Here is an 11,906-nt window from a genome sequence, read left to right as displayed (position 1 = left end):
TTGGTTGTGTTTGTCTCTTTTGGTAGAATGTGACTCATCGTCAGTGACAAATATGGTGTCTCATTAGCCTTGAGTTCACACTGCCTCCCTAGCGCATAGTAGGTGCTCATTGGGTCCTTTGGCTGCGGGAGCAACACATTAACTGTCTTGCAGCCCATGGCTTTTTACTTCTTTAAATTACATAGAGACTCTGAATGACACTGAAGACATTAAAGGTGACAGAGCAGGTTGTAATCTTATTAACAGACATGGGAAATACAAGAGGATGAACTGTGTGTGGGAGAATACAGTTTTGGACATGTTTCTCGAGGCAGAGATATCTTGTCCCAAATAGTTGTAAATGAGAATCTGGAACTTGGCACAGAGGCTGAATTTGGTAGTTTTTATCTTGTCTTTCAAACCTTATGTTAAGCTATTTTTTACTTAATCTTCTTAATGAACTATTCATTATTTCCAAATTTCAGATGAGGAAACTGCTCTAGTACCGCACTTCAACCCAGTATCCTGTAGTCTCCAGGTCCAGTTGATTCTAACTTCAGAATGTCCCCTCTGTTGCTCACTTACTATCCTTGCTCCCCTAGTACAGCCCCTCATTCTTGCTCATGCCTGCCTGTCTTGTCCGTCCAGCCTTCAAATAGCCACCATTTTTATCCTGGTTGCATCATATACAACTCACACCCCCCACCATTTTCTCTACTTCCCCATTGGAGTGCTGTGTCCAGAGCCTGTAGCATGGTTTTCCAGAACAGCTGTAGGTCATACCCACCCACCTTTCCACGACTTAGCCCTCCCCTGCTACTTCTGCGCTGGACTCCATTAGGTTCTCCAGGAGCCGGTTCGTGACTTTACCTCTGCTGCTGGAGAACCAAATGCTTTCCCCCTGCCCTGCAAGCCTTAAAGGAAATGTGACCCCCCTTGGTGTTGTTTTCCTTTCTCTTGAGTTTTCCATAACACTTTACTTTTTTTCTTCTTTTTTTTCTCTTTATGAAAACGAGAGAGGGAGGGAACAGGAGAGAGGCAGAGATAGGTATTCTTGACAGTGTCTTACTATGTCACAGTGCTCCTGCCCCAGCCACCCAATTAGCTAGGATTACAGGCATGCACATCTGCCCGGCATATTCAGGTTGGCCTCCCATGCTACTTCCAGCTTCCCAAGCCGTGATGCTACCTGCGCACCACTGTGGCTGGGCTGCCTTTGCTTTTGGAAATACATATTTCTGTCCATCTTGTGTGATCACTTGTCATCAGTTGGCTTATCAGTGACTCCTCAGGCTTCCAAACACTTGAGAGTGCGTCTTCATCTTTTCATGTGCATATCCAGGAATTATTAATCAAGTGATTGAATAAATAATGAATATGAATGAATAAATAAGAATGCATGGAAGAATGGTTTTCTTTAGGTGCCAGAAGTAGTTTTCTTTCGAAGTATTCTACTCTTTCCTGGATAACTTTTACTAATTTGAGTATAATATTTACTATGACATCATTAGAAAATATGAACTCATGTAAAAAATGTATATTGTGCTAACATTTTAGAATCACCTCTAGATAATGTTTCTGTATTTCACAATATTTCTCTAAGTCTAGTGTATAAATAACTCATAACTTACAGACGGTGAAACCACATGTAGCAGTACATATTTGTTTTCTTCTCTGACCAGGAGGGCATATCGAGACAAATTGAAGTTTTGGACCCATTGTGTACTAGCAACATTGATTATGTTTACTGTATTCTCGTTTTTTGCTGAACAGGTAAGTTTTATATATTTTATAGTAGTACTAAATAGTATTTCTTGGTATATTGGCATTTAAATCTTTTAGAAAATGATGGCTTATGTGTGGGCAAAGCCCTACTTCCTCCTCTTGAAGGAGTGGCTAGTCTTACCTGAATGGGGAGAAGGAAGACAAGAAGAACAATAGGAATCCCAATGGAAACCATAAAGAACACATTTTTTTCCCATTGAAACCATTATATGGTGGATAGGTTGAATATTTCAAATATATCATTAATAAACTATTTCTATGAGGGAAAAAAAGCCAAGTACTAAACTACTACATAACACTTTTCATTACAACTCATTTATAAATTGATATTACTTGTATTCTCAAAGATTGTTGTTAGGTTAAGAAAAAATGTTGATGGGGTTTTAAATAACCAAATGGTGTTTTTGTTTGTTTGTTTGTTTGTTTTTTAAAATAGTCTATCCAGGAGCCACCAGGTGGTTTGTTAAGGCACTGGACTCCCACTTGACTGACCACGGTTCAAGTCCTGGACCTGGCAGCTTCAAAATCACACTGGGTATGTGTGCAATCCTGTGTGCCCAAAATCTCAAGAGGAGAATAGAGGATTATGGTGTGGCCATCCCCTCAGGGGGTGATTTCTCACATTCCCTCTCTCTATGTCTGTTTCTCTGGCAAGCACATGTGCCCTATGTCAAAAGATATTTCAAACAAACAAACAACAATAAAAAAAATATATCTGTCTTAAAAATGCAGTCATTTCTAAACCCAGAGGGTGTATCTTAATACCTAAATAAAGCCAGTTTACTTCAGTAGAGACTCAACAGACGTCTTGAAAGCAAGTATGTTTGGTAATAGCCGTGTAAAAAGCTGTAGTCATAGGTCTTAGAAAAATGAAGCATGGGTCAAAATAATATTAATCCTCTTGAGTCTTTTTGTGGGCATATATGTCTTTAGGCATTAACCCTATAAAACTAATAAAATCAGTGGTTGGTTTTATTTTGGAGGAGGAGTTTTAAAAACTTGTTTGTTGTCTTTTTTTCTTAAAAATTTTTGTGAGGAGCGCATATACTTGCCAGAGAGAAACAGAGAGATTGAGAGAGGGAAAGTGAGAGGGAAAGTGAGAACCCCCATCCCTTCAAGGCATGCTGCAATCCCTTCTCCTCCATTTTCCCCCTTTTGGGATTTTGGGCACACATGCACACACACATACCTAGAGTGTTTTTTCAGGTTCTTGGATCTGGGACTTTAACTGCAAAGTTAACCATGTGGGATCCAGCTGCCTTAACTACTGTGTCACTGGGTGACCCTACTGTCTGTTTTAATTTATGTGGAAGAGTACGGTAATGATTAAAGACATGGCTCTCTGAAAGAAAGTTTGACGTGCTTATATTCTTTTACCAACAGGGAGAATTAAAATGTATTTTCTGTCTTTCATTCAGTTAATCGCACTTAAGCGGAAGATATTTCCCAGAAGGCGGATACACAAAGAAGCTAGTCCTGATCGAATCAGGGTATAGAAGATCTTTATTTGAAAATCATCTACCTCAGCCTTTACTGAGCATTTTAAACCTCAGCTTCACAGAGGTGTCTTTGCAATATGATGCGTAACCAACTCGGCCTAAAGAAGGAAAAGCATCCAGTACCATGTGTACTGTTTTGTGGTGTGAAAATAGTCCATTGACCAAGAATTATTTAAACCAACACACTGAGAAATCATGTGTTGAACAGCCTGAACTGGTTTTACTTTTAAAATATTGCTTACGGACCCGTCATCCTCTTTATAAAAAGGCTCATTGATGAGACACAGACAGAGCTGCTCATTTCCCACAGCAATCACTGCAGACTAACTTTTATATGAGAAGCTTAGGCCAGCTTGAGAGCAACTGTTAAGAGGTCCCAGTCTTTGCATTCCAAAGCCTTTTGCTATAGATTTATGGTGTTTCTCCCCTCTTTTTTTCCAGTTCCTGTTTTCAAAATAAGTAGTTATGAAGTTAACTAGCTTTTTGCTTCTGAAAATAACAAATGGGGATGTCTAGACATGTTTTTATTGGCATTATTAAAATAATGCAGCGATATCACTTCCTATTGACAATAACTAAATTATAGATTTTATTAATGTTTAAAACTCTTTAAAGTGGTCTTAGGCCACAAATAACTACTGAGGAGCTCACTGACTGACATGTGAACTTTGCACTTGTTTCTTCAGTCCCTAAGACTACTGGGATGTTGTGTACAGGCCTAATTGTAAAGGGCTAAAGTTAAGTAGCAGTGCTACTTACCAGATGTAATTATGTTTTGAAATGTACATATTCAAAACAGAAGTGCCTCATTTTAGAAATGAGTAGTGCTGATGGCGCTGGCACATTACAGTGGTGTCTTGTTTAATACTCATCAGCATATTCATAGCTATCTCTCACCATTGGTTTTGTATTGTACAGTGGTCAGCAAACTGTTTCTGTAAAAGGCCAGATAGTAAGTAATAGCAAGCTGCATGGGTCTCTGTCACATATTCTTCCTGTAGTTTTGTTTAGTGAGTTACTTTTTGTTTTGTTTTTAATAGCCCTTTAAAATGTAAAAACCGTATTTAGCTTGCAGCTGTGCAAAAGCAGGCCATCAGCTGGATTTAACATATAGGCCATCATTTGCTGACCATTGAGAATTAGTATTTTTACATTTGGGTAAACCCTGATGTTCAGCCATATTTTGTTTATGTCATTATACAATAGACTTGTGGAGACCCGATTCCATGGTTCCTTTTTGAACTGTAACAGGTATTTTAGATCATGATCTCAACAGTATTCTTTAAAAATGGCACACATTTTGTAAAAAGAACTTGAAATGTAAATACTGTATTTGTGCTGTGAGAGTTAAGTATTTCAAAATCTGAAGTCTCATAAAATGTTAAATTTTTTTTGTCTGATGCTTTGACTTTTAAATCCTTTGAGTATGGAGTTTATTATTATCTAAATGCAATCATCACTTGGATGCCTATATAGTGTATCAGGTTCTACTGAACACTGATAAAATTAAGTAGAAAGTAGTGTAAGGGGAAGTTAGTATTATAAGATACTGGAGCATATTGATTTAGAAAGTGGGAAATAAATTCTAAATGGAATTTACCATATGGTAAAAAATTGGGAGCTATCTGGGTATCATTTTAAAAGCAAATAATTTATTCTGGGAAGATTATAGAGCAACAAATATTTCGGTATAATGGAGGATTCTGTGGTTAGATGAACTTAGTCCATACTAATTAGGAGCTTAATAATGGTATGGAAAATAGGATCATAAATTATTGACAGAATCAGTAGAATAGAGAGACACCAGAAGCTGAGTACAGACAGTCTCATAGTAGTTTGACTTACAACTTTTTAACTTTGCAGTGGATTTATTGAGATATAATCTTATTATAGGTTGAAGGTTATCTGGATTTATGATGGTTCAATTAAAAATTTTTAGTTTTGGTTAGCCAGTAGCGTGGTTGCTAAGGCAGCTAAATCCTACATGGCCAATTGTGCAGTTAAGTCCTGGATGCTATGTCCCAAAAAACATGTCAGGTGCATGTGCATGTGTGCCCCAAATTCTGGAAGGATGAAGAATTGGAGAAGGGACTGCAACATGACCATCCCCCATAGGCTTGTTTTCTTATTACCACCCCTCCTCCCCCTGCCCTATCTCTGATAAGCACACACACCCCCTCTGGCAAATTTTATTATAAAGATAACAATTTTTTGACTTTATGATGGGCTTATAGGGAATTTTCATAATATATTTTCAACTTGAGATATTTTCAACTTACATTGAGAATTGGCATATAATCCCATCATAAATTGAACATCTATACTCAAATGGTCTTCAGAACTAAAGTTTGTTTATTTATGTTTATTCATGAGAGGACACATGTACATGCTCATGTGAGCAAAAGAGATAAACAAGAAATGATCGTCTTCCACAGCATCTGGTCACACCGTAATCCTTTTCCTCCAGTCTTCCAGCCCTCTGGCCCTTCAGATAATGGGCACTTGCCTGCACACCTGGCATGTTTCAGGCTGACTGGGCTAGAGGGTTTGAACCACAGTTGCCATGCGGGATCTGACTCCTTTTGAGCAGCATATTACTGCTTTGCCACAGAGCCAGCCTAGTCTTCAGACTCTTTAAAAAAAATTCTTGTACCTGCTTGAGGAAAAATCTGGTACAGCAGATAGCCTCTGTAAGAAGGACTGTTGGTCAACCATTCATCCCTGCCTCTTTCTGCACAGCAGCCTTTCTCTTCATGTTGAGGACATGGCAGTTCTTGGCTCACACAACCGAGACAGGAAGGGACATTCCTTTCTGGCTCTAATATAGAAAAGCCTGATGAGGGATACTGTAATTGGCTCAGTCTGGGATTCGTGCCTATGTTTGTGGCTAGCGGGAAGAAAATTTTCAAAAGGAAAAGGGCTAGGCTGCCCAACCTAAACTTTAGCTTCACAGAATGAAGATTGGGTGCATATGGATGACCAAGTTCCTGGATGAATTGCTCAAGTTGAAGATAAGTTGCCATACTTGAAAGCAACTGGAAAAATCAAATCTGTTTGATTAGAATAATGAACCTGATTTGGCCCCATGGGCTAGTGGTTAAGGGAACCAGATCCCACATGACCAACACAGCGTGGCTTGAAAAACCATGCTGGGCACATGTGTGTACATGCCCCAAATCCCAACAGGATGGAGAAATGGAAGAGAAATGATAGTGCCATGACCATCCCCCACAAGGGGATGTTTTCTCCCTCTCTCACTTTCTCTTTCTGGAAAGCACACACGCTCTCTGATGATGGGGGAAAAAAAGAAAAGAAAGGAAAGAATGGTGAACCTTGTAAATTTTTCATGAATGAAAGGATTCAAAGAAATGTTTGTAAAAGCATTAATACGATACCTGTGATATAATAAATACTCCATAAATGGTGGCTATCATGATCCCTGTTTGGTCCTAGTTGTGATCTTCCTGCTTTCCACCCTCCAGCCAACTTCAATATTGGGTTCATAATGGGTCAGCCATATTGCATTTTCTTAGATGTGCTGTGTACTTTTATATCTTCATAACTTCATAGATGGTATTCTTATTGCTGGACCTATCTTTTCCTTTCTAATCCATCTATTAAACTACTCATACCGCAAGGTCCAGCCCTAGTAGTTCATCTAGTAAGAAATTTTCTGAGATTGACTATATAACCTGAGTTCTTTGTGACATGAATAAAGAAACAAAGGATGTAATATTTAGGCTTTTAATACCTTGATGAGATTCTACACCACCGGTTACTAAAGATAGTGGGAAAATGTTTTGCCAGACATCCAGATAATTGCATTAAATGTGTGAAGAAATATATGGAAAGTATTAGCAAAGTATGTAGTCTTGTAAGAATTAGTACCAACATGTCATGAATATAGGTGTGTCTGTTATAAATTATCCATACGTCACGTGGTTAAGCCCTTGGTGATATCTCCAGATATGCTCTTTATAATAGTAAAATGGCAAGGTGATGGAGATCAATCTTGGGGAATTTTCACCATGAATATAGGAGGAAAATGATAGATGTATCTTCAGTAAGGGTCACTGTAAGAGAAAACACAACCCATTCTTTCTCATGAGTATGTCTTACTGGAAGGAATCCAGGAGTCATCATCAGTCATTCTGTACCCATACACTGATGTGAACAAGTGTGAAATGCTGAGAATCACAAGGGAGAGGATTTAAAGCAAGACAATAAACAGAGTCCAGTCAGAGGCATGGTGATTAAGGCAGCTGGGCCCCACGTAACTGTATGTGTGGTTTGAGTCTCAGGCTCTATCAGCTTGAGAAACATGCTGGGTTTGTAAGAGTATGCCAAAGGAGAATGGAGGAGAAGGGATTGTGATGTGGATATTCTCTTGGTGATGATTGTCCCTCTCACTGTCTCTGGCAAGTGCACACACCCTATTGCAAAAACCTTTAAAAAAAAAAAAAAGAATCAGTAAACATGGTTATTCTGAACCTGTTAAACTAGGCAGTCTAAAAGTGACGCGTCCATAAAACCCTAAAGACATTGTTTCCAAATCTTAGAGAAAAGAGGTAAAGTAAAAATGATTGCAAAGCTGCGGGAACCAGCAGTTAGCATAATGGCTATGTCGCTGGACTCCCATGTAGTCGACCGCAGTTCGCGTCCTGGACCCGGTGGCTTAAAACTCACGCCGGGCGCGTGTGCGTGCGTGCCCAAGATCCCAAGAGGAGAATGGAAGAGAAGGGATTGCGGCGTGACCATCCCCCCCTGGGGGGTGATTTCTCGCTTTCTGTCTCTAAGTCTCTCTGTCGGCCAGCGCATGCGCTCTATAGCGAAAACCTCTCAAAAAAAAATAAATAAATAAAAGATTGCAAAGCTGGTAGCAAACTAAGACATATACATAATTGAGATATATTTTTAATTATTTTGGGGAAATACATATATGCACAGAAAATAAAGAAAAGGAATAGTACTCCCAATTTTAAATTGTGTATTATCTCCAGGTAGTATGATTATAAATGAATTTTATTTACTCCATAAGTTATATCTTCAAAAAATTGTTTTACAATGGATATTTATTACTTTTTAACTAGAACAACAACTTAACTTAAAAATTTTAGGTAAATTTTTTAATAATGCATATTAAATGTTTAGTGGACAGTAAAATGCATTTTATTAAAAAATCCATAAAATATTCTTGGCTTCATTATAAGAAACTTTGTGGTAAAGCAGAGTCATCCGAATTCTCATTTTTGTTTTTCTTAATTGCCAGAATGTGTGTGTGCTCACCAGAGAAAGACAGAGAGACCAAGATGGAGAGGGAGAAAGCTTCCCCTCAATGGGGCATTCTCACAGCATGGTCCTTTCTCCATTTCTCCATTCTGCTGGGATTTTGGGCATGTATGCACACATACTCAGCATGTTTTTCAAGCCTCTAGAGCTGGGACTCGAAACATGGTCAGTCAGCCATGTGAGATCTGGCTTCCTTGGTTTTTTTTTTTTTTTTCCCAGAGGTTTTTGTTATAGGGTGCATGCACTCGCCAGAGAGACAGAAAGCGAGAAATCACCCTGGGACGGCCACGCCACAATCACTTCTCCATTCTCCTCTTGGGATCTTGGGCACGCACGCACACGTGCCCAGCGTGAGTTTAAGCCACGCTGGGATTGGAACTGCAGTTGACCACATGGGAGTCCAGCGACATAGCCAGTCCGCTAACTGCTGGTCCCTTTTGTTTTTATATAGTAGTTTAAGGATTAAAATTAGAAACGTGAGTATATATCAGTTCTCATTTGGAGCTAGGAAAGTCAAAAAGAGAACAGTCCAATTTTTAATATCCTCAGAGCAGATAATTTATATTATATATTATATTATAATTTTAAGAAGTTTTTTGCTATGGGATGTGTGTGTTCATTGGAGAAACAGAGACAGAAAGTGAGAAATCACTTCTCAGGGGGCATTGCCACACTGCAATCCCTTCTCTCCATTCTCCTGTCAGGACTTTGGGCATGCATGCACACATGCCCAGCATGTTTCCAGCTTCTGGATTGAGGACTTGAACCACAATCTGTCATGTGGGAGTCTCGTGCCTTAATCACCATGTAACCTAATGATCCTTCCCATTTGTTTATTTCCTGTAGCCAACTCATTCTCCCTAGTTAACCATTTTAAACCTTTTCTATTCAACCTCCAACTCTAATACCTTCCTCTCAACTTCACACTGTATTTGGTCCTCTTTTTTATTTCTCCCCCTTCAGAAAATTATTCAGAATGAAACCCCCAAAACTTCTACCATCAGATCTTCCTATGTCTCTAAACATTTCCTCTTATTCCTTTTTTTAAAAATTAATTAATTATTTTTAGGTTTTGGCCATAGGGTGCATGTGTATGCTCACAGGAGAGAGAAGAGGGAAAGTGAGAAATCACCCTTCCCTGGAGTATGACCACACTACAGTCCCTTCTCCATTGCATTCTCCTCTCAGAATTTTGGAATTCGAGGCATGAATGCATTTGCCCAGAGTCATTTTCAAGCTGCCAGATTTAGGACTCAAACCGTGGGAGACCACACCACCTGCTGGCTCCTCCTGTTTTTCATTTTTTAGTTTTCTAACATTTGAGAAAATAAGGCAATAATATTTGTAAGCCAGCAGATGGAGATGTTGCACTGTCCTTGTTAATGTGACAAGTCAAATTGGTGGTTCAAATTTCAATGAGTATGAGAATAACCTGGAGAAGTATTTAAAATCCGGATTTCTCAGTCCCCACCCACAGAGTTCATTTGATAGGCTTTGGATGGGGCCTGAGAATCTCCATTTAAAACCCCACTCTACCCCATTCCTCATGCTGTACCTCATCCTCCCCCTAAGTGATCTTGATACACTCTGGTTCATGAAACACATTTTAGAAACTGATACTTGAAGCCATGTGCATGTAACATTTAGAGAAATATACACTGAGAAGAGAGCTGATTAAAACCAAATTCTGGTGAACTCCAACATGGGTCCTTTAAAGGAGGAAGAGCTAGCAAAGATACTGAGAAGTTGCCAGGATAAAAAGAGGGTAACAGGAGAATGTGTAGCTAGACCAGGCAAAGGAAGATATGACTGAGGGAGAAAAAAAGAATAGTTGACAGTCCCAGTTGACGGTTGCTAAGAATCAAGTGAGATGACCACAACATGTCCATTTTGACTTATCAACATGGAGGTCACTGGAAACGTTAGTGTGATAACTAATTTGGAGGAATGGTAGGGGCCAAAGTTAGTTTAAATGGATTAAAAAGTCCATGGGAGGGGAGTAAATTGAGACAAGAAGATCAAATTATTTTTTAGAACTTCAATTGCTAAGAGAAGGAGATAGGAGAGTGGTAGTTGGTTTGGAAATAAGACCCAAAGATTTTTTTTCTTTTAAGTTCTGAGAGATTTAAATATTTGTAAATTAATGGGAAAGATGGAGCACAGAAAGAGAGCCTGTAGATACAGGAGAGAGAACTAATGGATTCCCACATGGCATAGTGGTTACATTACTGGACTCTCACCTGGTTGACTGCAGTCCAAGTCCTGGACCTGGTGACTTGAAACTCTCACCAGGTACAGAGAAGAATGGAGAAGGGATTGTGGTGTGGCCATCCTCTGGGGGTGGGGGGTGATTTTTCACTTTATCTCCCTGGTGGGCACATGTGCCCTATAGCAAACAACAACAAGCTCTTAAAAACAAAACAAAACAAAACCAGGCCAATGGGAAGGAAGAAAAAGTGGAGAAGAGATGAAGAGGTGTAGGCAGGTGAGCAAAATAGAGTGGGAGAGAAAGGGCAGCTGCTAGATCTCTTGAGGGAACGATAGCTCAGGTAAAGGAAAATGTCTAGGATGTTGTTCTGTCTGAAGGCCAAGTGTACCTCACTAAACCTTCCTATTGACAGGCAGAACTGGATGGGACAACACATGAAATACTGTTCTCTAGCCAGCATGAGAGTAGGGACCACACAGGTCCTTCTAAACCAGTCTGTGCAAGCAGTTAGCTTTTTGATTAAATAGCTGCCAACCTCTGAGAGAGTTTTTGAGAAATACTTCCTTTAAAACTCAGAAATCTGTTGTGATATTTACATCTTCCAAGTTAAGTCTTTTTCTTTCTTTTTTTCATTGTCAGAAGGTACATGCACTTGCCAGAGGAGAAGAGAAAGCAACCCACAATGGTTTATGGTCATGCCATAATTCTTTTTCCTCTGTTTCTCCATTGTGTCAGAATTTTTGGGCATGCACACACATGTACCTACCCTGTTTTTTATGCTGCTGGGGCTGGGACTCCAACCAAGGTTTGTCATGTGGAATTAGCTCCCTATGCTCTGTACCTAACAATTGTGCTATGGGACTGGCCCCTGAGTAACTTATTTTTGAAAGAACTGTGACTTTTTATATCTAAAATTTATATTTGTTAGTAAAATATCTACTTACATTTTTATGATTGAAACATTACTTTTTATGTTTATTAAGTATATCTGGCACTGTTTGGCCTTTATATAGTTGATAATCAGAAGATAGTATACCAGTGACTCAGAAAATACCCATTAAAATATTAATGTTGATGGCTTATATTTATTATTTACTATGTGTTACTGAGTGCCTACCAATATTTTAATACAGTATTTCACCTTT

At 39.0% G+C, this 11,906-nt stretch overlaps 1 protein-coding gene across 1 annotated transcript in view; it reads left to right on the top strand.

Annotated features, from left to right (window-relative positions):
* GNPTAB (N-acetylglucosamine-1-phosphate transferase subunits alpha and beta) overlaps positions 1 to 4,653 on the top strand; it is a 107,618-nt gene extending 102,965 nt beyond the window's left edge. Inside the window, exons 20-21 of the mRNA XM_006141392.3 lie at positions 1,662 to 1,752; positions 3,183 to 4,653. Coding sequence (XP_006141454.1) covers positions 1,662 to 1,752; positions 3,183 to 3,260 — 169 coding nt within the window. The 3' untranslated portion in view covers positions 3,261 to 4,653. The remainder of the gene's footprint in view (positions 1 to 1,661; positions 1,753 to 3,182) is intronic.
* The last annotated feature ends 7,253 nt before the right edge of the window (positions 4,654 to 11,906 follow it).

This window comes from Tupaia chinensis, unplaced genomic scaffold (genome assembly GCF_000334495.1).
Source record: "Tupaia chinensis unplaced genomic scaffold, TupChi_1.0 Scaffold000054_1, whole genome shotgun sequence".
Taxonomy (NCBI): Eukaryota; Metazoa; Chordata; class Mammalia; order Scandentia; family Tupaiidae; genus Tupaia; species Tupaia belangeri.
The sequence above is the reverse complement of the archived record's forward strand: the minus strand, read 5'-3'. Positions and strand labels throughout refer to the sequence as shown.